This window comes from Triticum aestivum, chromosome 3B (assembly GCF_018294505.1).
Source record: "Triticum aestivum cultivar Chinese Spring chromosome 3B, IWGSC CS RefSeq v2.1, whole genome shotgun sequence".
In the NCBI taxonomy this organism is placed as follows: Eukaryota; Viridiplantae; Streptophyta; class Magnoliopsida; order Poales; family Poaceae; genus Triticum; species Triticum aestivum.
The window spans coordinates 726,505,100-726,531,983 of NC_057801.1; the positions used below are offsets into that span (position 1 = coordinate 726,505,100).

General features: G+C 44.1%; 1 protein-coding gene across 1 annotated transcript; it reads right to left on the minus strand.

Annotated features, from left to right (window-relative positions):
* Window positions 1-24,690: 24,690 nt before the first annotated feature.
* Window positions 24,691-26,554, minus strand: LOC123072032 (F-box protein At1g67340). Its single transcript, XM_044495593.1, has 3 exons — window positions 26,180-26,554; window positions 25,902-26,064; window positions 24,691-25,790 (listed from the first exon to the last, which is right to left on the minus strand). The coding sequence occupies exons 1-3, from the start codon at window positions 26,422-26,424 to the stop codon at window positions 25,047-25,049; spliced, it is 1,152 nt and encodes a 383-aa protein (XP_044351528.1). The 5' UTR covers window positions 26,425-26,554; the 3' UTR covers window positions 24,691-25,046.
* Window positions 26,555-26,884: the final 330 nt, after the last annotated feature.

Consider the following 26,884-nt stretch of genomic DNA (forward strand, 5'->3'; position numbering starts at 1 on the left):
CAACGGCACCCCATTTCCACGTGAAACTGCTCCCCCCCCCCCCCACACACACACACATACACACACACACACGTTCATATCTACCAAAACCATTTTGATCAAAATCCTTCTTCATGGTTTCTTGCAAGCCCAAGAATCCATGTGATTATCTTTGATCAATTATCTAATATGCCTCTTTTTATCCTTCCCTACACCGGTATCATTTCAACTGATTCCTTTCATTTAGGAAAATTTGAATTCCTACCTACCAGATTCATCTTAAATCTCTTACTTTCTACCAATTGGAAACCCACCATATCAGGTACAACATTTATTGATGTGTTTTGATCCAAATCGACCAATAACTCATCTAAAGTTTGATTTATATGCATTGGATGTGGTGGAGGTATTATATATCCAATCCCACCCATGTTATTTTTTGAATGCAAATATCTCTTGGCTTCCTCGAACTCCTTAAGCACTCTTAGTCTCTTAGATGTGATCGACCACATCTATAGCATGCCCCAGTTTTATCCTAATAAACAAGAAATATAATGCAAAGAAGTATTAGGAGAATTAATAAATGAATCATGACCCAGACATCCTTCAGTGTTGTCCTTTGCCACAACTCCATCCACAACTATCTCTTCAATATTATTGGACTCCTTGGGCACAAGTTTGATGAATCTAATATGGTTCAAAACATTAGTCTTGTCTCCCTGCCCCAAACATTCATCATGACTCTCACTCTCCAAAGTATCGAGCAACTTATCTTCTTCCACCAAAGCTTCCTGCTCATTCTTGTCACTCAACCAACCTCCTCCTCCTAAGAGCCATTCTTCATTCTCATCGGCCATAACTCCTTTGTCACTATTTAAAACAAACAATGGTTATCTTAATACTCATTTGCAATTCCTATGGAAGCGCTATAATATCAAAAAAATGAAGTTCAGAACCGCACTATAAAACCATCGTTGCGCCGTCGGTTCTTCCGGCCATGGATTTTCTTGTACCATCAGATGTGGATGCTGGAAACATATTTGTTATATGAAAGAACCGGCAATTGGAGGTGCTACATCCGATAATGGTTTTTTCTAGAACCGGAGACATGGTCGTCATCGTTTATTACAACGATACCCGATAGAAGCTACATCCACATTCGCGCAGAGCTGCAACCTTTTCACACGGGAGCTACAACCATAGACAACAGAGTTGAAACCGCTTCGGCAATGTTGCAACCTTGTGTGCTGGTGCTGCATGGGATCTTTGTCAGCGAGGTCGCAAGCACGAGCACGTGGGGGAGTTGCAATGGACAGCGGCTGGAGTTCTTGTAGCAATAGGGTGTTGAGCACCCGTGTTGGGGGACAGCGGCGAGTGGTTCTGTAACCCATGGCAGCGGTGTGAATGTTACATCCATGACCGTCAGGGAACTTCGAGCTGTCAGTGGGAGGGGAAGCAGCCTTGCCCGATGCAAGCGGATGGAGCTTTTTTTGTTCCTACGGTGAAGCTATGGTGGACGTGGGGAAGGAAGAAGACAATATGGGATCCATTCGTGCGACTGTGGAAGCATGTATTGGGCGACTGGGGGCCGACTGGCCGAAACTTTTGGCTGGTGCGCCGGCGCCTAGTACTACCCATAGGCAAATATGGATGCTTTGATATGTCACCTCCTTGCTCTTATAATGTTGATCACATCATAACAACATTAGTATTGAATCACAACATGATGAATTGTACACTATGTTGCAAGTGTTAGAGCTTTCAAGGTCTAATACATTTGTTAAGTTCTCTCTTTTCCATTCAAACACACCTTTATGGTTGTCATTTATCATATCATCATTACCAACAACACTGAGACATCATTGGGATCGTTGCCATACACCCTTGAGTCATTTCCCTTATGTGGTTCAAAGATGGACGTGATAACTCTTGCTTAAGAAATTTAAGTGAAATGATATAAGATATTCTCAAACATTCACACCATAATTACTGAGGAAACTAGAGCTTCTTAATAGGGTATATAATCTACCAAAATAGCTCACGAGAAAACTATGCAAGGATCCACAAAGTGCTTGGTCCCGAGTGAGGTAACATATGTCCGAGTTATCAAATATTCTTAAATTGTGAATAAAACTAGAATTTTGGTTGACAAACGCAAACTTACATCAGCGTCAACTATTGTCATATCATACTTAGCTAACATGATCGATTTTGCTTCGATCGCGAGTGTTCATTTTTTCAGAGCAAACTCTCAATTTCTCAAATATAGCAACTTACTTCATGCCACCTAAAAACATGGATACTTCGATCTGTCGCCTCCTTGATCATATTATGTCAATAATCATAACACACTCAAGATTAGAGCACAACATGACGGTTTATGCATTGCATTTCAAGTACCATATCTTATATGGCACACGTGTTGCTCAGCTTGGATTGCATTGCAAAGTTTGCTCCTTTACCATTCAAGCACAATGTCCTTTTCCTCTGGGTATCATATCACTGTGACCACCAAACACTAAGAAGGCATAGGGATCACTACCATTCACACTTGCGTTGTATGTGGTTCAAGGCAGGGTGATAAATCTTTGTTTTCTATGTTGTTTAGTAGTAAGTGAAATGATCTAAGAAAATATTGTAAACAATATAATTAGCTAAATAGTGTAAAATACACTTATTTACATGGAAATAATAGAATGATAAAAAAAGTTATGGTCCGAGTGTAAAAGACACACATTCGAGTTCTCAAATACCAACACTATAATTTTGATGAAATTAAAGCTCAAATATCTAAGGCTTGTCCTTGATGTGAGCAGGAGTGTTGAAATATATTTCCCTCCTTTCATCATCGGTTCGGACTTTTGGTGAACTAGATGGTGCATAAACTCAATACCCTACTCCATCATTTTTGGTCATAACAAAGTTTTCGACAACACGTTTTGGCATGCACAATTCAATGTTACCGACACACAACTTTAATAAAGCACTACATGTCATGCTTAGTCAAATGATCAGACAAGGTGCGTGAACTAGTGTCTCGAGATGGAAACACGTTATGACATCCATGATTGCCCCAAGATATGCCAACTTTGGGTTCCACTCGTGAAATTATTGCACAACTCGTCGGACCTAACTTCTCTAGATTGCTCCCTCTCCAAGCTCTCTATGACGTGGAACCTAATTTTGGTGCCATTCCAAACAAGTCCATGTCGGGCGTATCGATCCTTACAGATCGACAGGCATTCCAATATTAGGTACATGCTCATCACATTTAGCATATGAACATGTATAAGGATGAAGACCATATGAAGTTTTACATGAATAAGAGTGAACAGTGGGCGATTGTCGATTGGTTCACATACGCCCACCACTATCCTAGAGTGACCCATGGTGAATCAACATATCAAGGCGGCGATGTAACTGAAGTAATACTGGTTGACCTCATGTCGTGATATAGGAAGATTGCAATGTCCTCAAGCGTCACTTTTCGACAACTACAATTTGGGGAGAGTCTTGGCCTCAAGGTATATCCCTGTTATGTACGCCTCGCCAAAACCAACAAAAATTAGGTCACCCATTGCATAAATAAAGAAAAGAGGGAAGTCTGGTGGGATATGAGTTGGATAATTGGTAAGGGGTATGTTTATATGAATAGGCCCGCCTATCACCGCATGGTGACCAAAGGCAATAAGGCGGTGATGTTGTTCAGGGTCCAATGGTCACCCCTACCCCACTAATGTCGTGACGTGAGAAGATTAGGACGTCCTATAACACCACTTTCTAGAACATTCAGTTTTCACTGTGTTTGTGGAGGGGGGTCGTCTGAAGGAGCAACGAGTGTCATGCATCCCTGCCACAGACAACACCAAGGAGGTCGCTAGATTCAAGGTAAAATAAAAAGGAGGAAGTTTTGTTGGGTATGAGCTGTCTCCGTAGTCCGCATGTCCCGGGGTGGGTCAGCCCACTTTTTGATGCATTTATGTGCTTGTAATTGAACTGGGAGTTATTATGAATGAAAACATTTCTAAACATCTCGCCACATCGTTCTCATCTCCTTAAGCATCTCTACTTGCCCTAAATTCTCATATTCCCGAGCCAAGTCAAATCAACGTAGATTCAATCTCATCATACACCAGAAAATACAGGTACCCAGATTTACCCTTCTAGAAACCTTTATAACATCATCCATTCTCACGTTTGATTGTGGTTGGCTACGAAGGTGAGCAGGGGGCAGACGGCGTAGATGAATTGGTTTGGCAACAGTGGCATTAGAAGTGCGGACATGCCATTGCCGCAACATCAACATATGGGGTATGTGATGAGCCTCGACGATCCCATGCTAGTTGTGCTACATAACAACGAGATGATGTACGCGTCTTACTACTTCTATCTGCATTGAAATTCATGTACGACATAGTAGTGCCCTGATCACTCATTCATCATTCAGGGGTTTCAAAGAATATATGCTCTATATAGCAATGGAATCTGGTCCCACATACTAACAAGGGATAATTGATTTTATGCCCCTAGTTGGGTCACACTCGGCAGGTTTACCCCTAGTTTCCAAAAACACTTGTTCCTGCCCAAACCACTTTGCTCCGCTTATGCTTTTGCCCTTTGACCGTTTGACCGTCACTTTGAAAACTTCATAAAAAATGCATACTGACTCAGAGAAATTCAAATAAGATATCAAAATGTTCAGAAAAGCATCACCTATATGTGCAAGTCATTTGCATTCAACAAAAAAGTGCTGGCCGGTCCCCATCTCAGTTTTAACTCATATGATCTCAGCATGAACTGTAAAATCTAAAAAAAATCTAAAAATTCTAAAAAAATGGTGGCAAACTTTGACCAATGTTTTGAGTGCTTGCCAAGTTTCATAAGGGAATGACATTCGTGGAAGTCGTGGCAAAAAAACAAAAATCAATGCTCCAAAATTTCATTTTTTTGCCACGACTTCCACGAATGTCATTCCCTTATGAAACTTGGCAGGCACTCAAAACATTGGTCAAAGTTTGCCACCAATTTTTTTAGAATTTTTAGAATTTCTTAGATTTTACTGTTCATGCTAAGATCATATGAGCTAAAACTGAGATGGGGACTGGCCAACACTTTTTTCATGAATGCAAATGGCATGCACATATAGATGATGCTTTTCTGAACATTTTGATATCTTATTTGAAATTTTCTGAGTTAGTATGAATTTTTTATGAAGTTTTCAAAGTGATGGTCAAACGGTCAAAGGGCAAAAGCATAAGAGGAGCAAAGTGATTTGGGCAGGAACAAGTTTTTTCGGAACTAGGGGTAAACCTGCCGAGTGAGACACAACTAAGGGCACCAAATTAATTATCCCTACTAACAAAGTTGATAGCTTTCCCTTGTTTTGCAAGGTCTTATGTGACATACTTTCAGCAACGCTTAGGGTGGGGGAACTTGAATGCCATCTTTATTTGATATTATTTCCTTGTCCTTAAATTGCCATATTAGAGTATGAGAGAAGGATGGTTGTTAGATTAAAGTATGCAGGAAGTAGGGGAATGTCGGGTGACTGGGGGTGCTGGCTATCGCGCCTTGCTAGCCGGCTAGAGAGTCTTGCTTGAAAAACATCCAAACACTATGCCGGTATGTTTACTCGTGCACCCGTGAGGGAGTCAGGATTAATTCTCTACATTAACTGATGTGGGACCTAAAAGGCCAACGAGTATACCAAAGGATGGCCGAGCAATTTGGGCGAATTAATTGTGAGTAAAACAGAAGATTAAGAACACTTGTTGTCCATGTTATTAAGTACAAACTAGAACGATTTGAACTTGATTACAAGCAATAATAATTAGCTACACAATGTAAACAAAATTAATTATAGGAAAATTATTTGATGATCCAAAAAGTGTGTATGTTTCAAGTGTGAATGACATGCATTCGATTTTTTCTTGGGTGGGTTCAAGGTAGAGGTGATAAATCTTTGTTTTCCATGCTATTCAGTTGTAAGTGAAATGATCTAAGATAATATTGCAAGCAATATAATTATCTAAATAGTGTAACACACACTTAATTACAGGGAAATGGTACGACGACCCAAAAAGTGTATGGTCCGAGTGTAAATGACACAGATTCAACTTCTCAAATGTATAAACTATAATTTAGATGAAATTAGAGCTCTAATATCTAAGGTCACGAGGAAACTTGATGTGAGGAGGACAATTTTCACCCCACGCACACGTGTGTATGTGAGGGGGGGTCATCTGAAGGGGTGGCAAGTGTCATAGCCCACTGTCTTGGTGACTACGGTTGGATGACTCACATCCCACTCACTATTCAAGGAGATGTTCGGACATGTTCACACACATTTGGTATTGTTTGTTTGGTAATCCCTATTGGAGTTGACATTACACCTCTTGCTTGGAGCATCGAAATTCAATAACGCTCTTCGCCATCAAGTCAAAGAGTGGTTTGATGTACCCATACATCTACAAAATGGTACTCGCCTACATTGGTGTGCCAAATCTAATATCAAACCAAGCGTACAACAAGCTATACTCGATCAAAAATCTTGGATACAAGCTCTATATTATGGATGCGGGCATTTGAGTCCATGTCAGGAGAGATGCCCTCAAAATCCTCTCTTATCACTTTCTTATGGAAAGGCCAGAACTTTTGGGGTTTAAAGAGGGTTGTGGTTTTCCATCTCTTTTGAAAACCCAAAACCCGCGCGAAAATTTTGGGGCCCAAAACTTTTGGAGTTCACCTTGTCTCTCGAAGGTATTAATTAGGGCATAGTGAGCATGCACACAAAAAAAGCTATGCACAATATGGAAACTGCAGGCTAACGCCCCGTTCACTCACCCTTCCTATTGGTTGTGAGGTGTCCGTGCGCTCATGATTCGTGGGCCTGAGAGGCATCAGCTAGCATGATAGTTTCAGGGGGTAAATCAAGGGCAATAATTTATGTGCCTTCCGAAATGCTCACTAATGATAGCTAAAGCACATGGGTTTGGTCCTGTCGTTCTGGTTGGACGATCCAATAAACTCGGTTGGAGGGAGTATGTTGACATACATTAGATAGCTCGGCTAAAAAGATTCTTTCCTCTACACTTGAGTAGCACAATAGACCACTACAAGATTCCATCTCACATATGTGCACTTTTCATGCACAAGAACCATCACAAAACGATCTGCATTCTCATGCTCCACCAAATCAAAAATAAAAACTCTAATGCCAACCATAATACCTTGATATCTCCCTTCAAAGGCACCCCATTTTCACATGAAACTCCCCCCCTCCCAACACCCACACACATTCTAATCTACCAAACCTTTTTTTTATCAGAATCCTTCTTCATGGTTTCTTGTAAGCCCAAGAAATTCATATGATTATCTTTGATCAATTCTCTAATATGCCTCTTTTTTATCCTTCCCTACACCGCTAATATTCCAATTGATTCCTTTCATTTAGGAAAATTTGAATTCGTACCTACCAGCTTCATCTTACATCTCTTACTTTCCAGCAATTGAAAACCCACCATATCAGGTACAACATTTATTGATGGGCTTTGATTCAAATCAGACAACAACTCATCTAAAGTCTCATTTCTAACATTCATAGGATATGGTGGAGGTATTATTGAAGGAAATATGCCCTAGAGGCAATAATAAAGTTATTATTTATTTCCTTATTTCATAATAAATGTTTATTATTCATGCTATAATTGTATTAACCAAAAACATAATACATGTGTGAATACATAGACAAACATAGTGTCACTAGTATGCCTCTACTTGACTAGCTCGTTGAATCAAAGATGGTTAAGTTTCCTAGCCATAGACATAAGTTGTCATTTGATTAACGGGATCACATCATTAGAGAACGATGTGATTGACTTGAATCATTCAGTTAGCTTAGCATTTGATAGTTTAGTATGTAGCTATTGCTTTCTTCATGACTTATACATGTTCCTATGACTATGAGATTATGCAACTCCCGTTTACCGGAGGAACACTTTGTGTGCTACCAAACGTCACAATGTAACTAGATGATTATAAAGGTTCTCTACAGGTGTCTCCGAAGGTACTTATTGAGTTGCTGTATTTCGAGATTAGGATTTATCACTCTGATTGTCGGAGAGGTATCTCCGGGCCCTCTCGGTAATGCACATCACTATAAGCCTTGCAAACAATGTGACTAATGAGTTAGTTGCGGGATGATGCATTACATAACGAGTAAAGAGACTTGCCGGTAACAAGATTGAATAAGGTATTGAGATACCGGCGGTCGCTCTCGGGCAAAGTAACATACCGATGACAAAAGGAACAATGTATGTTATTATGCGGTTTGACCGATAAAGATCTTCGTAGAATATGTGGGAGCCAATATGAGCATCCAGGTTCCGCTATTGGTTATTGACCGGAGACGTGTCTCGTCATGTCTACATAGTTCTCGAACCCGTAGGGTCCGCACGCTTAAAGTTTGGTGATGATTTATATTATGAGTTATGTGTTTTGATGTACCGAAGGTAGTTCGGAGTCCCGGATGAGATCAGGGACATGACGAGGAGTCTCAAAATGGTCGAGACATAAAGATCGATATATTGGACGACTATATTCGGACATCAGAAAAGTTCCGAGTGATTTGGGTATTTTTCGGAGTACCGATGAGTTACGGGGATACGGAGAAGAAGTGTTGGGCCTCATGGGGCAAGTGGTGGAAGAGAGGAGGTAGGACAAGGCAGGGCGCGCGGCCCCCCTAGCCCAAACCGAATTGGACTAGGGGGGCTGCCCCCCTTTCCTCCTTTCCCCCCTCTCCTTCCTTCTCCCTCCCTTCCTCTTGGTGGACTCCTACTAGGACTTGGAGTCCTAGTAGGACTCCACACTTGGGCGCGCCTCTAGGGCCGGTCGGCCTCACCTCCTCTCCTCCTTTATATACTGAGGCAAGGAGCACCCCATGGACACACAAGTTGATCTATTGATCTCTTCCAGCCGTGTGCGGTGCCCCCTCCACCATATTTCACCTCGATCATATCATCGCGGTGCTTAGGCGAAGTCCTGCGTCGGTAGCAACATCATCACCGTCATCACGCCCTCATGCTGACGGAACTCTCCCGTGAAGCTCTGCTGGATCGGAGTTCGCGGGACGTCATCGAGTTGAACGTGTGCTGAACTCGGAGGTGTCGTACGTTCGGTACTTGGATCGGTCGGATCGTGAAGACATACGACTACATCAACCGCGTTGTGCTAACGCTTCCACTTTCGGTCTATGAGGGTACGTGGGCTCACTCTCCCCTCTCGTTGCTATGCATCACCATGATCTTGCGTGTGCGTAGGAATTTTTTTGAAATTACTACGTTCCCCAACAGTGGCATCCAAGCCAGGTTTATGGTAGATGTTATATGCACGGGTAGAACACAAGTGAGTTGTGGGCGATACAAGTCATACTGCTTACCAGCATGTCATACTTTGGTTCGGCGGTATTGTTGGATGAAGCGGCCTGGACCGACATTACGCGTACGCTTACGCGAGACTGGTTCTACAGACGTGCTTTGCACACGGGTGGCTGGCGGGTGTCTATTTCTCCAACTTTAGTTGAACCGAGTATGGCTACGCCCGGTCCTTGTGAAGGTTAAAACATCACTAACTTGACGAAATATCATTGTGGTTTTGATGCGTAGGTAAGAACGGTTCTTGCTAAGCCCGTAGAAGCCACGTAAAACTTGCAACAACAAAGTAGAGGGCGTCTAACTTGTTTTTGCAGGACATATTGTGATGTGATATGGTCAAGACGTGATGAGATATAAGTTGTTGTATGAGCTGATCATGTTTTGTTGAAGTTATCGGCAACTGGCAGAAGCCTTATGGTTGTCTCTTTATTGCATAAGATGCAAGCGGCAAATAATTGCTTTACTTTATCGCTATGCGATAGCAATAGTTGCAAGAGCAATAGTTGGCGAGACGACCATGTGACGACACATTGATATAGATCAAGATGATAGAGATCATTGTGTCATACCGGTGACGACGGAGATCATGACGATGCTTTGAAGATGGAGATCAAAGGCACAAGATGATGATGGCCATATCATATCACATATTTTGATTGCATGTGATGTTTATATTTTATACATCTTATTTTGCTTTGATTGACGGTAGCATTATAAGATGATCTCTCACTTAATTTCAAGGTAAAAGTGTTCTCCCTGAGTATGCACCATTGCCAAATTTCGTCGTGCTGAGACACCACGTGATGATCGGGTGTGATAAGCTCAGCGTTCATCTACAACGGGTGCAAGCCAGTTTTGCACATGCAGAATACTCGGGTTAAACTTGACGAGCCTAGCATATGCAGATATGGCCTCGGAACACTAAGACCGAAAGGTCGAGCGTGAATCATATAGTAGATATGATCAACATAGTGATGTTCACCATTGAAAACTACTCCATCTCACGTGATGATCGGACATGGTTTAGTTGATTTGGATCACGTGATCACTTAGATGATTAGAGGGATGTCTATCTAAGTGGGAGTTATTAAGTAATATGATTAAATGAACTTTAATGTATCATGAACTTAGTCCTGGTAGTATTTTGCAAACAATGTTGTAGATCAATAGCTCGCTTTGTTGCTTCCCTATGTTTTATATGTGTTCCTAGAGAAAACTAAGTTGAAAGATAATAGTAGCAATGATGCGGACTGGGTCCGTGATCTGAGGTTTATCATCATTGCTGCACAGAAGAATTATGTCCTTGATGCACCGCTAGGTGACAGACCTATTGCAGGAGCAGATGCAGACGTTATGAACGTTTGGCTAGCTCAATATGATGACTACTTGATAGTTTAGTGCACCATGCTTAACAGCTTAGAATCGGGACTTCAAAGACGTTTTGAACGTCATGGACCATACCAGATGTTCCAGGAGTTGAAGTTAATATTTCAAGCAAATACCCGAGTTGAGAGATATGAAGTCTCCAACAAGTTCTATAGCTAAAAGATGGAGGAGAATAGCTCAAGCAGTGAGCATGTGCTCAGATTGTCTGGGTACTACAATCGCTTGAATCAAGTGGGAGTTAATCTTCCAGATAAGATAGTGATTGACAGAGTTCTCTAGTCACCATCACCAAGTTACTGGAACTTCGTGATGAACTATAGTATGCAAGAGATGACAAAAATGATTCTCGAGCTTTTCATGATGATGAAATCGATGAAGATAGAAATCAAGAAAGAGCATCAAGTGTTGATGATTGACAAGACCACTAGTTTCAAGAAAAGGCAAAGGGAAAGAAAGGGAACTTCATGTAGAATGGCAAGCAAGTTTTCACTTTCGTGAAGAAGCCCAAAGCTAGACTAAAGCCTAAAATTGAGTGCTTCTACTACAAAGGAAATGGTTACTGGAAGTGGAAATGCCCTGGATATTTGGTGGATAAGTAGGATGGCAAAGTGAACAAGGGTATATTTGATATACAGGTTATTGATGTGTACCTTACTAGTGTTTATAGTAGCCCCTGGGTATTTGATACTTGTTCGGTTGCTAAAAATTAGTAACTCGAAACAGGAGTTACAGAATAAACAGAGACTAGTTGAGGGTGAAGTGACGATGTGTGTTGGAAGTGGTTCCAAGATTGATATGATCATCATCGCACACTCCCTATACTTTCGAGATTAGTGTTAAACCTAAATAAATGTTATTTGGCGTTTGCATTGAGCATTAATATGATTTGATCATGTTTATTGCAATACGGTTATTCATTTAAAGTCAGGGAATAATTGTTGTTCTGTTTACATGAATAAAACCTTCGATGGTCATACACCCAATGAAAATAGTTTGTTGGATCTCGATCGTAGTGATACACATATTCATAATATTGATGCCAAAGATGCAAAGTTGATAATGATAGTGCAACTTATTTGTGGCACTGCCGTTTGGGTCATATCGGTGTAAAGCGCATGAAGAAACTCCATAAAGATGGATTTTTGGAATCACTTGGTTATGAATCATTTGATGCTTGCGAACCGTGCCTTCTGGGCAAGATGACTAAAACTCCGTTCTCCGGAACAATGGAACGAGCTACTGACTTGTTGGAAATAATACATACCGATGTATGCAGTCCAATGGGTGTTGATGCTCGTGGCGGGTATCATTATTTTCTGACCTTCACAGATGATTTGAGCAGATATGACTGAAACATTTGAAAAGTTCAAAGAATTTCAGAGTGAAGTGGAGAATCATCGTAACAAGAAAAATAAAGTTTCTACAATCTGATCGTAGAGGAGAATATTTGAGTTACGAGTTTGGCCTTCATTTAAAAACAATGTGGAATAGTTTCACAGCTCATGCCACATGGAACACCACAGCCTAATGGTGTGTCTGGACGTTGTAACCGCACTTTATTGGATATGGTGCGGTCTATGATGTATCTTACCAATTTACCACTATCATTTTGGGGTTATGCATTATATTAGAGACAGCTGCATTCACTTTAAATAGGGCACCATCAAAATCCGTTGAGACGACGCTTATGAACTGTGGTTTGGCAAGAAACCAAAGTTGTCTTTTCTTAAAGTTTGGGACTGCGATGCTTATGTGAAAAAGATTCAACCTGATAAGCTTGAACCCAAATCGGAGAAGTGCGTCTTCATAAAATACCCAAAGGAAACTATTGGGTACACCTTCTATCACAGATCCGAAGGAAAAATATTCGTTGCTAAGATGGATCCGTTCTAGAGAAGGAGTTTCTGTCGAAACAAGTGAGTGGGAGGAAAGTAGAGCTTGATAAGGTAATTTTACCTTCCTCCGAATTGGAAAGTAGTTCATCACAAAAACTAGTTCCAGTGATGCCTACACCGATTAGTGAGGAAGTTAATGATGATGATCATGAAACTTCAGATCAAATTACTACCGAACCTCATAGGTCAACCAGAGTAAGATCCGCACCAGAGTGGTACGGTAATCCTGTTCTGGAGGTCATATTACTTGACTATGATGAACCTACGAACTTGAGGAAGCGATGATGAGCCCAGATTCCGCAAAATGGCTTAAAGCTATGAAATCTGAAATAGGATCCATGTATGAGAACAAAGTGTGGACTTTGGTTGACTTGCCTAATGATCGGCAAGCCATAGAAAAAAAATGGATCTTCAAGAGGAAGACGGGCGCAGATAGTTGTGTTACTATCTATAAAGCTCGAATTGTCGAAAAAGGTTTTCGACAAGTTCAAGGTGTTGAATACAATGAGATTTTCTCACTCGTATCGATGCTTAAAAGTCTGTCCAAATCATGTTAGCAATTGTCGCATTTAATGAAATTTGGCAAATGGATGTCAAAACTACATTCCTTAATGGATTTCTTAAAGAAGAGTTGTATATGATGCAACTAGAAGGTTTTGTTAATCCGAAAGGTGCTAACAAAGTGTGCAAGCTCCAGTGATCCATCTATGGAGTGGTGCAAGCATCTCGGAGTTGGAATATACACTTTGATGAGTTGATCAAAGCATATAGTTTTATACAAACTTGCGGTGAAGTATGTATTTACAAGAAAGTGAGTGGGAGCACTACAGCCTTTCTGATAAGTATATGTGAATGACATATTGTTGATCAGAAATAATGTAGAATTTTCTGGAAATCATAAAGGAGTATTTGAAAGGAGTTCTTCAAAAGAAAGAACTCAGTAAAGCTACTTACATATTGAGCATCAAGATCTATTGAGATAGATCAAGACGCTTGATAAGATTTTCAATGAGTACATACCTTGACAAGATTTTGAAGTAGTTCAAAATGGAACAGTCAAAGAAAGAGTTTTTGTCTGTGTTACAAAGGTGTGAAATTGAGTAAGACTCAAATCCCGACCACGGCAGAAAATAGAAAGAGAATGAAAGTCATTCCCTATGCCTCAGTCATAGGTTCTATAAAGTATGCTATATTGTGTACCAGACCTATTGTATACCTTGCTCTGAGTTTGGCAAGGGAGTATAATTTTGATCTAGGAGTAGACCACTGGACAGCGGTCAAGAATATCCTTGGTGAGGACTAAGGAGATGTTTCTCGATTATGGAGGTGATAAAAGAGTTCATCGTAAAGAGTTACATCGATGCAAGCTTTTACACTGATCCAGATGACTCTAAGTCTCAATCTGGATACATATTGAAAGTGGGAGCAATTAGCTAGAGTAGCTCCGTGCAGAGCATTGTAGACATAGAATATTTGCAAAATACACACGGCTCTGAATGTGACAGACCCGTTGACTAAACTTCTCTCGCAAGCAAAACATGATCACACCTTAGTACTCTTTGGGTATTAATCACATAGAAATGTGAACTAGATTATTGACTCTAGTAAACCCTTTGGGTGTTGGTCACATGACGATGTGAACTATTGGTGTTAAGTCACATGGCGATGTGAACTAGATTATTGACTCTAGTGCAAGTGGAAGACTGAAAGAAATATGCCCTAGAGGCAATAATAAAGTTATTATTTATTTCCTTATTTCATCATTAATGTTTATTATTCATGCTAGAATTGTATTAACCGGAAACATAATACATGTGTGAATACATAGACAAACATAGTGTCACTAGTATGCCTCTACTTGACTAGCTCGTTGAATCAAAGATGGTTAAGTTTCCTAGCCATAGAAATGAGTTGTCATTTGATTAACGGGATCACATCATTAGAGAATGATGTGATTGACTTGACTCATTCTGTTAGCTTAGCACTTGATCGTTTAGTATGTTGCTATTGCTTTCTTCATAACTTATACATGTTCCTATGACTATGAGATTATGCAACTCCCGTTTACCGGAGGAACACTTTGTGTGGTATCAAACGTCACAATGTAACTGGGTGATTATAAAGGTGCTCTACAGGTGTCTCCAAAGGTACTTGTTGAGTTGGTGTATTTCGAGATTAGGATTTGTCACTCCGATTGTCGGAGAGGTATCTCTGGGCCCTCTCGGTAATGCACATCACTATAAGCCTTGCAAGCAATGTGACTAATGAGTTAGTTGCGGGATGATGCATTGCATAACGAGTAAAGAGACTTGCCGGTAAAGAGATTGAACTAGGTATTGAGATGCCGACGATCGATCTCGGGCAAAGTAACATACCGATGACAAAAGGAACAATGTATGTTGTTATGCGGTTTGACCGATAAAGATCTTTGTAGAATATGTGGGAGCCAATATGAGCATCCAGGTTCCGCTATTGGTTATTGGCCGGAGACGTGTCTCGGTCATGTCTACATAGTTCTCGAACCCGTAGGGTCCGCACGCTTAAAGTTCAGGGACGATTTATATTATGAGTTATGTGTTTTGATGTACCGAAGGTAGTTCGGAGTCCCGGATGAGATCGGGGACACGACGAGGAGTCTCGAAATGGTCGACACATAAAGATTGATATATTGGACGGCTATATTCGAACCTCGGAAAGGTTCCGAGTGATTTGGGTATCTTTCGGAGTACCGGGGAGTTACGGGAATACGGGGGAAGAAGTGTTGGGCCTCATGGGCCAAGTGGTGAAAGAGAGGAGGCAGGATAAGGCAGGGCATGCGCCCCCCCTAGCCCAAACCGAATTGGACTAGGGGGGCGGGCCCCCTTTCCTCCTTTCCTCCCTCTCCTTGCTTCTCCCTCCCTCTCCTTCCTTCTCCCTCCCTTCCTCTTGGTGGACTCCTACTAGGACTTGGAGTCCTAGTAGGACTCCACACTTGGGTGCGCCTCTAGGGCCGGCCGGCCTCCCCTCCTCTCCTCCTTTATATACTGAGGCAAGGGGCACCTCATGGACACACAAGTTGATATCTTCTAGCCGTGTGTGGTGCCCCCTCCACCATATTCCACCTCGGTCATATCGTAGCGGTGCTTAGGTGAAGCCCTGCGTCGGTAGCAACATCATCACCGTCATCACGCCGTCGTGCTGACGGAACTCTCCCGTGAAGCTCTGCTGGATCGGAGTTCGCGGGACGTCATCCAGCTGAACGTGTGCTGAAATCGGAGGTGCCGTACGTTCGGTACTTGGATCGGTCGGATCGTGAAGACGTACGACTACATCAACCGCATTGTGCTAACGCTTCCGCTTTCGGTCTACGAGGGTACGTGGACTCACTCTCCCCTCTCGTTGCTATGCATCACCATGATCTTGCGTGTGCGTAGGAAATTTTTTTAAATTACTACGTTCCCCAACAATTATATCTCCAACCTCACCCATGTTATTTTGTGAATGCAAATATCTCTTGGCTTGCTTGAGATCCTTCGGCAATCTTAGATGTGATCAACCATATCTACAACATGCCCCAGTTTAATCCAAATAAACAAGCAATATAATGCAAAGAAGTATTCGGAGAATTAATAAATGAATCATCACCTAGACATCCTTCATTGTTGTCCTTGGCCACAACTCCATCCACAACTACCAATACTCTTGGACTCCTTTTGCACAAGTATGATGCATCTCATATAGTTCAAAACATCAGTATTGTCTCCCTGCCCCAAACTTTCATCATGACTCTCGTTCTCCAAAGTATCTAGCAACTTATATTGTTCCACCAGAGCATCCTGCTCATTCTTGTCTGTAAACCACCCTCCTCCTCCTAAGAGCCATTCTTCATTCTCAACAGCCATAGCTCCTCTGTCACTATTTGAAACAAACAAATGGTTATCTTAAGACTCATTTACAATTCCTATTGAAGCACTTATAATATCAAAATTTTGAAGTTTAGAAGGGAACTTTATGTAATTGTGTTTTTTTACATCAGGACTATGAACTTATTACGCCTCATTTCATATACAACTTCTTTTTTCTCTCTTCTAGACGAAAACGAACGAGTTAGCATCTTTCTGCCATCTTCACTTAACCGAGTACGTTCAATACCATGCCTAATGGAGGTAACCTCAGTTTCACCAAAGAGGTTACTCTACATACATTTTTATGCGCTTTGAACTTCTTTAGTTGAAAAAAAAACCATAATGTTTATGCGATTTTGGTTTCTGATGGGTAGAGTATGTACAACATCTCAATTCCGCAGTTCTGCTATTCATACTTCTGATCTGCGTTCCAAACGGAGTTTAGTATTTAGAGGCAAGATGTAGTAGATCCGAGTAGCACCTACGACTGGAATGTGCAAAGTAATTTACTGATCCTACTCGCATTGGGAGTATTATAGCTAGTACTACCTCCGTTCCTTTATTTAAGATGTATTTGTTTTTTCAAAAATCAAAGGAATGCATGCTTGACCGAGTTTTTCGAAAAATATGTCAATACCCACAATATGAAATTTATGTCTTTCGATTCATCATGAAAAGTAGTTTCATATTTTTATCTATTAGGTATTGCAGATATTTTTATTTTATTCTATATAATCTTGGTCAAACATTTAAATGGTTGACTTGCACGAAAATCAATACACCTTATATTCTGAAACAGAGAGACGTATCATTCATGTCAATTAAACTATTTTGATGAGGTGCCATAAAATTAAAAGAAAAAAGAGAGTTTTGAGTACCAGATACAATATCATAATAAATTCTATGATATGTGTAAGAGATGAGGTCGTCTAGAGACTAAACTATAATCTTATAAACTCTCAAGATAGTATTATCACTAATATTAGAGGGTGCTTGGATACAAGGGACTATTTTTAGTCTGACTAAAAATAGTCTCTTTTAGCGGCTAAAGTTCCAAGCACCCCTGACTAAAAAGAGGCTAGGACTAGTCTTGAGGCTAAAATCTTTTAGTCATGGGAAACCTACTAAAATATGTATTAGTTCTCTCTCTCCTCATTTAATTCCTCTCCTTAGTTCTGGATTGGAGAGTTTGGAGGATAATAAATGCTCAATAACTAGATTTTAGTCTCTTTAGTATTTGGATTCAAGCATGGGTGAGACTAGCAAGTTTTAGTCCCACTATTTTTAGTCATGGGACTAAAACGTGTCCAAGCATGCTCTTATATATACATGATAGTGATCCTCGACTGCGAATAGCCCTAAAAGACACTGGTAAACCAAAAAGAGGCTAAACGCGAGCAGCCTATCACGATCGCTAATTACTGCAAGACAAGATGGCAGCCGGCGCACACCACTCAAGAGATGCTGTCCCTAGACAGCCATTGACCATCAAGGCAAACAATTATGTCGAAGCATCGTGTTAAGCGATAATTAATTGGTCCCTTCGGGGCTCTTGACCCCATGCCGAATCACGACAGTAAAAAGAAAGAAGCGAAACGACCACATCACCGACGACTAACCACGGAGCAGCACAATGAGGTTCGCTTGCTTGCTTGCAGCATGCACGCATGATCTGCCACGCAAAGTAAAAATCACCTCAGGGAATCATTCGTGCACTTGAATTATCATGGACTAAACAAACCACCAACTAATGTTGCTTGCTTCCCTAGCTTGCCCTCCTCGATCAAACCCTTTAAAAATCGGTCGAACCAGCGAAGATGAACTCAAAGATCCCATCGAGTGACAGGGCCCATGATGCTGAGGACGTTTTGTTAATCACTATTTTTCGCTGATTAAAGTCGCGGCACGCATGCAAGGGGCAAAACAATAAGGGTCAATGAGCACTCCATTCCTCGCTGAAAAAGATATATGTAGATAAATATCCGATACCTGGCCCCATGTTGCGCCGATATATCCCAATTCATGCGCACGATCGTTGGAATTTTTCGGATTTTATTTTTGTGCAGCTGCAAAACCCCAGTTTCTTTTTCTCGTATTAGAAATATATATATAAATTCTGGCATTATTGCAGGGTCAAACGTGCAGGCATCACGAGGGCAGAATTTTCTGAGGCGTAGGTAACGTGGTGGAGTGTACGTGCCTAGTCGCCGTGCGCCCACGAAGCCGGTGCAGTGGCACCATCTTCTAGTCTGGTATCCAACGTGGGACAGACACTTCGTCTCCGTTGTAAACGTAGGAGGAGCAGCGGCGGAGTACATCGAAGAGGATGACCGGGCGTCTATATTTGCATGCACTTGATTGGGTCGCCGCCTGCACCGATGGGCACCACCAAATTTTCTGACCGGGCCTGGCTGGTTATTTACTGCCGCACCTGTTATTTCTTGCCTATTATATCGGCCTTCTTAAATTTTGAACAGTTGTCTCTGAAATATCTTACACGTTACCCTCTCAAAAGAAAGAAATAATACACTCCTATGCAAGAGTAATAATAATCAGATGACAGTAACTGTAGCACCATCAAATCAATCAAATAAGAAAAAGGGACGCGTCTAGTGGGCGGCCGGCCGCCCTGGGATCGCTAGCCAGCGGCCACCCGAAAAAGGAAACCACCTGGTCCCCCCTCGAGCGAAAGAGGAAACAGTCCCCCGCTTGCCCACGTGGTCCACCTGGTCCCGCCCGCCCGAACGAAAAAGGGAACCGCCCGCCGCCCGCCCAAATGGTCCACCTGGTCCCCGCCCATCGGAGCGAAAAAGGGAACTGCCCCGCCCACCAGCTAGCCGCGGGATCACGTGCACCCTCCTCGCCAAACCATGCCCCGCCCACCAACTGCGCCCTGGCTATCTTCTTCTTCCTCACGAAAGAAGGATCTGCCCAGGTTGCAGAATCCTTCATCGCTAGGAGAGAAGGACAACATGGCGGCTCCCAGGAACAAATAAGAGAAGAGAAGAGGCTTAGAGATCACAAAAAAGACAATAAAAAAAGTAGATCAAAGACCAGGCAGGATCTTCTTCTTCCTCACGAAAGAAGGATCTGCCCAGTTTGCAGGACCTTCATCGCCAGAACAAAAGAACAAGAGAAGAGAAGAGGGCTTAGAAATCAGAGAGAAGACCAGAAAAAGCCAGATCAGAAGAGAGGAGGGACGAAAAAGAAAACCTACCTCTAGGATCCAGAGGTGAGAAGACTTGCCCATCTTCTTCGAGATTCTCTTTTGTATATCTTGCTCCTTGTAGTGATTTCCTTGCACACATCTTTGACTTGTATATTTGGTTGTCAAAAATCAAATGAATCGTGCATAGTGTGTTTGAGGAAAAACTGTGCAACCAGTAGGTTGCTTTCGTGCAACTAAGCCAAATAAGATAGCCAACTGAATGAGTGTTGTGTGCCAACTCAACAGATTATGCAACTCTAAACCTTTTCTTGTGCAACTAACCCAGTTGTAGCATCCAACTATGAGGAGGCACTGTGCAACTGGAAATATAAAAGTGTCAGAACTGTGCAACTTTGGCAAGAACTCATGTATTTGGTTGTCAAAAATCAAATGAATCTTGCATAGTGTGTTTGCGGAAAAACTGTTCAACCAGTAGATTGCTTTCGTGCAACTAAGCCAAATAAGGTAGTCAACTGAATGAGTGTTGTGTGCCAACTCAATAGATTATACAACACTAAACCTATTTTGTGCAACTAACCCCGTTCTAGCATCCAACTATAAGCAGGAACTGTGAAACTGGAAATATAAAATGGGTCAAAACTGTGCAACCTTGGCAGGAACTTGAAAAATCTGGAAGAAGACAAACAATATACGATGACGAGCGATATACGATATGTTCTAATAAAAAACAATCTGCAAATATAGTTCTTAGAAAATAGGTTCACACACTGCCATCACAAATTTGAAACACACTGCCATCAAACCGTTGATCTAAATGTGCAAATCTAACTAAAATAGCTATAGACAATTATAGTTGAAATCTGATTTTGCTTCTATCTTTGAAGTTGCTGTAGCAGACCTTGCTTGATATGTTCACTTGCATTGATCTGCAGAAAATCATGCCCTTCTTTTCATGTAGCTACTGTCTGAATCATAGACCTGCACATTGTAGATAGAAAAAATGTTCAATAAATTGTAGGTACTGTATAAATTGTAGGATGCCAACACAGTATTATGTTCTCTGTGCAACTAGAAATGCTAAGGATGCCAACTAAATACATACTCTTGTGCAACTAGAAAAAGTCTTGAGTATGTCAACTAGTTAGAAAAGTATTGTGCAACTAGAAATGCTAAGGATGCCAACTAAATACATATTCTTGTGCAACTAGAAAAAGTCTTGAGTATGTCAACTAGTTAGAAAAGTATTGTGTAACTAGAATTGCTGAGGATGCCAACTAATTGGATACTACTGTGCAAGTATAAAGTCTGAGGGTGCCAAAGATACTCTTTGGCAACCCTCAATTTTTTTGGAGATGGGACTAAATTATATACTGTTGTGCAACTAGAAAAACTGAGGATGTCAACTAGTTGTATATTGTTCCTTGAAACTAGAAATGCTGAGGATGCCAACTAAATGGATACTCTTGTGCAACAAGAAATCTTGAGGATACCAAGTCAGAAAAATAGTTATTCAACACTTGCATGACGAGAGAAAAAAAATCATCACACCGTCACCAAACCAAAAACCGAGTTTATAAAAATGACGCTGATGCTGTTGAAAATACTAGCTGCATTGAGTTCTCCAGAAAAAGTACTAATCTCAACTGTATGATGGCCCAGACTAGAAAGATGGACTAGGTGTACTGTTTGTGCAAAAAGAAGCACATATTTGTGTAACTAAAATATTGGTCCAAAACCAACTTTCCTGCGGCATGTGTGCAAAAGAAAAATCCCAGACTAGAAAGATGGACTGGGTGTACTGTTTCTGCAAAAAGAAGAACATATTTATGCAACTAAGCATGGGTCCAAGCCAACCTTTTTATGCAAATGTGTGCAACAAAACAGCCCAGACTGGAGTCCATTTGTTCTAGTCTTTTGGTTGTTGGTTGCACACATTGCAGGAAAAGATGGTTTTGGATCCATGTTTAGTTGGCACAAATATGGGCTTCTATTTGCAGACACTACATTCAGTCTATCTTTTCCTGCAAAAAATGTGTTCAACCAACACACGGACTATATGAAATAGAAAACCTAAAGTCTAAAAAGTGGCCGGCCACTAACTGACCGAAACGGGCGGCCGGCCCGTGGCCGTTCGATCGCGCGAGCGATCGCTCCCAGATCCGCCAGGTGACGAGCCGACCACTACCAACCACCACTTCACTTCTCTCCCATAGAAAAAGACTGGATTTGTTGTTTGTGCAAATATAAACATATAATTGTGCAGCTAAACTTGTATCCAAAGCCAACTTTTGCTGCAAATTTGTGCAGCAAAGAAGATGAAATTCTATTTCCTGTATTAAAAGTATTAAAAACGAGACTAGAAAAAGCACAAGAACAGTATTAAAAACGAGCATACAAGTAGTCTTGTCTCACACAAATTGCAATAGGGGGAATATGTTCTATAGGATGTATTATATACTAAAAATGAAACAGAAAAGAAGATGAAATTCTATTTCCTGTCATCAGAAAACGGTGTCAAAAGTGATCACATTCCGACGTGATCACCTAAGGTTTTGCAAACAAAAGGTGCCGAAGGTGATTAGTTAACACTGCATACAAAATATTTGTTCTTCTTCAGAAAAAACTGGATAAAAAAGGTTGATGATGCCAACTTGATATTATGTTAGTTATGCAACTACAAAATGCAGAGGATGCCAACTAAAAGTAGTTACTCTTGTGCAACTAGAAAGGCTGAGGATGTCAACTAGTTAGGTGTTATTGTGTAACTAGAAAATGCTCAAGATGCCAACTAATTAAATACTCCTGTGCAACTAGAAAGGCTGAGGGTGCCAAGTCATTTGATACTCTTGGGCAACCCTCAAAAATTTGAAGATGGGACTAAAAAATAGCTACTCTTGTGGCTGAGGATGTCAATTAATTGGATACAGTTTGTGCAAGTAGAAATGATGAGTATGCCAACTAATTGAATACTCCTGTGCAACTATAAATCTTCAAATAAGCAGGCCTATTAATCTCCTTCCCAACTGTAGATCAAATAAGCAGGCCTACTGCATCAAAGCTACTCCAAATCAGTGCAAATCCACACTAGTGTAATTCAAGTTTACTGCAAATCTGCACACTGGAGTAATTCAGATTTACTGCAACTACTCTAAATCACTGCAAATCAGTGCTATTGCTACTGCTACCTCCAAATCAGTGCAAGGGGCTGAACTGAATGTACTCCATGCTTTAATCCATGAAAGAAAGGGGTTGAATTGAACCAGAGGAGGAAGAGTACCTTTGGCGGCGTCGCCGTCGCCATGGATATGACCGCCGACTCCGCGGCTCAGGCGCCGCTCCACATCAAGCGTCGTTGCGTCGGCGGGGTAGCTTCAATACTTGAGATGCGGCTCCAGATCCTCCCGTTCGGGCTCCACCTCCTCCCGCCGTCGTCTTCACGCCCGCGCCAGCGCTGCTCGGGCTCCGCTTCAGCGACTCCTCACGCCTATCCACAAGCAGATCGAGGACCAGCGCATGTGGATCCAGCTCCTCCTCGCCCAGCAGCGCATCGCCGGCGAATAAAAATGGCAGCTTTGTGTGAACCAGGGTGGTGGGGAGCGGTGAGCAGCGGTGCGGAGCAAGATGCCGGCGAGAGGGAGAGAGAGGGCGCATCAACGGGGAGAGAGCGGCGTCGCGCGCGCGAGAGAGGCGACTGGTGGCCGGCGTCGCGCAAGAGAGAGAGAGAGGCGAGCGGGGGCGTCGTGCGAGAGAGAGAGAGATCGGGGGCGAGTGGGGAGCAAGTGGTCGGTGGCGTCGGGCGAGGAAGAGGGGAACGTGTCGGCGGAGAGGTAGAATGGGAAACTCGGGGAAAATCGTAGCCTACGAAAGTTGGACGCGTGCGGCGATTCAGGGCGGGATCGAGCGGCCAGGAGCCGGCCGCTCGTTCCGTCTAAATGGTGCGCGTGCACTTTTTAGATTTTAGGTAAGAAAAAGACCGGGGTAATTGAGCAAAGTAGATACTACCCCCGGTCTAGTTTGGACACCGGCCGTCAGTTCAGGCCGTGCTTTCGCTGTTGGCATCAGCTAGACACAATGATGCGAGCCGCTCGGTATTTTCCCTGATACTCGCAGGTCCACGTTGGAGGTCTCGGTGGTGTCTCGCCGGCGACCGCAGACGTCTACGTCGTGGAAACACCCGCGCCACGCACATTCGAACCCACGCAGCCGGGGGCGTCCGTGTAGTCATGTACTCGTGTGCCATGCCCGGAGCCTTGGCGTATGCATGCCTCTCCCCAGTGAGCACACACCTGTGCAACATGCCAAAGCCTAACGGTGTCCCGTTGTGCTGGCCGCGCTGGGTCAACAGGTTCGGCACTCGTCCGTTCAATGATTCATACGTTCTGAATAGAATACCAGAGAAATCGAACTGTACTCTACCCTGAGAATCTACTCGTGTGCACGTACAGATGTACGCCGTTGCGTGCTCGAGCCATATAAAAAAACAGAGCGGGCTGGCTAGTCGTGGTAGTACTACGTAGCATCGTCATCATCTTGTGTGTTGTTTCCATCCATGGCCCTGCCCTGTCCTGCCTAGGTAACAGAAAAGTAAAGGAAATAAGAACAAAAGCCGGCTGGGTGGTGTCACTTTGGCTATGGTGGCCTACATGGATTCCACCTCCCAAGGTCCAACACCAGCGGCCAGAGGGAAGCCTCCAACTTGTCCCGTGCCTCGAGAGCAAAACCAAAGCCTACACGACGCCGCAGCGCTGCACGGCGCGGCCACCGATTCCCGCCTACTCATCCGATAAGCTACGTGAGGCACGTAGCGTAGGAGCCCGTGCTGTACCACGTACATGGAGTGCTGGAGCACTGCTCTTCTACTCCACACCCCACAGCATCCATCCAAAACACCAAAAGCACAAAGCGACAGAAGCAACGTCTACACTTGGTAGAACTCTAGTAGAAAATTAGTTCAAAGAGGGATCCAGGATTTTCATATTACGGAGTAACTTAATTTAATTTAAAGAAAGAGGGACTAATTTCCCCCTAAAAAAAGAAAATAGGGACTAATTAAGAAAACAAGGCTAGAGTTTTGGTGGCCGCGGTAGAATCTCTCGTCTGCTCCTCTTCCCTAGTAGAGTAGAGTACGTACATCTGACAAGACGACACCCAACGGCCGCAAAAAGAAAGCAAAACGCCAGAAAAACGCTTCCTCATTCATCACCGCCGTTCACTCCGCTACGCCCGGTCCACCGGCCGCGCCATGGACTCGCCGGTGCTGCTACTTGTTGCCGTTGCCGCGGCGGTTGCCCGTTGGGGCGGGTCACTGCTGGGGGGCGGCGGCGGCGGCGCCGACGAGCCAGCGGTCCATGGGCACGCACTGGGCCTTGTGGGCGCGCTTCCAGTCCAGGGCCTGGCACGCACGGGAGCAGTAGTTGGCCGCGCCGCACACCGAGCAGCGCCGGAACTCGTGCCGCCGCGTCTCCTTGCGCCCGCACCGCATGTGAGAGCACAGCCGGAGCTCGCCCTCGCCGTCTCCGCCGGTGGCCGCCGTGTCGGTCTTCTTGGCGCATGCCTGCACGCCACGCGACGCCCACCAGTCTGACATGAACTGGTTCGCCGTGTGGGGCTCCGCCTCCGGCAGGCTCCACCCGAAGTCGGAGAGGAGAGGAGAGCTGGTGACGCCGCCGGCGCCGCCTGCGACGGCGCCGATGGGGAGGGAGGCGAAGGAGTAGGTCGCGCTGGCCGCCGCGGCGGAGAGCGCGAGGGAGAGCTCGCGGGCGTTCGCGGCGACGAGGAGGCGGCGTCCCTCGGCCGGGTCGCGGCGCACGCCGTAGCCGTCCTGGAGGCAGTGCCCGAGCTCGCGGAGCGCGTCGACGTGGCCCAGCGCGGCGGAGCGCGCACAGAGCGCCGCCCCGGCGCGGAGGTCGCGGTCCGACTTGGCACCACCGCTCCCGTTGAATTGGATGACGGCCAGCGAGTAGAGCGCCGCCGGGTGCCCGCCGACCGCCGCCTTCGCGAGCAGAGCCGCTCCACCGCTCCGGCTGCCAAGGCAGTAGAACCGGATCTGCAAAAACGTAAGAAACTCGTCAGCGCTTGATCCCTGACACTCCGGCCATGCATGCATGGATGTCAAACCCGAACGATAAGTCAACAAGATTTGTTCGTCGACTCTTACCATGCCTAGAATGTAGCAAGCCTCGAGGTTGCCGGCGTCGGCGCAGCGCTTGAGAAACCGCTGCACGGGCTCCGACCACGCCGCCGCCTTGACGGCGAGCGACGCCGGCGAGGCCTTGGCGAACACCATGTCCTGCTGTCCCAGGCCGTTCAGCCTCTTGCACCTGAAACGTCAAAGGCACAAACACGTTCAGGCAACCAAACACATGAAGCAGCAGGAGTTGCTTGGCAAGAAGCAGTTGAACCAAACACGAAGGGCGGGGCGGGGCGCGGGCGTACGTTAGGTGGACGGACAGCAGGTCGGACGGTGAGTTCGCAGATGCGGCGAGTTTGGAGAAGATGGAGAGCACGAGGTCGTCAGGGATGCCATCCAAATAGTCCGGCCCCGAAGCCTGGCGCTTCCGGCGCCCACCAGACACTTCGCCGGCGGCGGCGGGCGAGCGCTTCCTCTTCTGGCCGGCCACGGGAGCCGCTGGCTCGACAACACCTCCGCAGGTATAGAGAGAGCCGCTCCTCGTCCTCATCTTATCTCTGGCTGCGCGAGCCGTGGTGGCGGGCCGGTCTCCGGAGGGAGGGAGGGAGGAGAGGGAGCGGCCGCGGGACGGGGAGAAGCGGTGGTGGAGTGGAGAGGAGATAGATGTTTCGGAAAAGGGATAGCGGGAGGCGCCTCGTTTTATACACGGGAGCTCCGGTCCGTACCGTGCCTTGGTGCGTGACCCTGCGTGAGCCGGGGGCGAGGCGTGCGGGGCCCGGCTGTCAGCCGGGTCCTGGTTTTATCCGTCCCGCTTTTAACTTTGCATGCCCTGCCAGTGCATGCCCTGCCAGTGGTAGAGTATAGTCTTGATGGCGTGTGAGGAGCAGGCTGCAGGCGTAGAGGCATCGATGCTGGCTGGGCTGGGCTTTATCTTTGGAGGAAAATGAATGCCGGGCTTTCAAAAAGAGCCATCTTTGCTGCGAGAAACAAGGGCATTATTGTTCGTTCAT

Coding starts and splice junctions, on each gene's coding strand:
- LOC123072032 (XM_044495593.1), bottom strand. CDS start 26,424: ATGAGGACGAGGAGCGGCTCTCTCTATACCTGCGGAGGTGTTGTCGAG. Junction 26,065..26,179: donor CTGCTGTCCGTCCACCTAAC/GTACGCCCGCGC, acceptor TTGACGTTTCAG/GTGCAAGAGGCTGAACGGCC. Junction 25,791..25,901: donor CTTGCTACATTCTAGGCATG/GTAAGAGTCGAC, acceptor ACGTTTTTGCAG/ATCCGGTTCTACTGCCTTGG.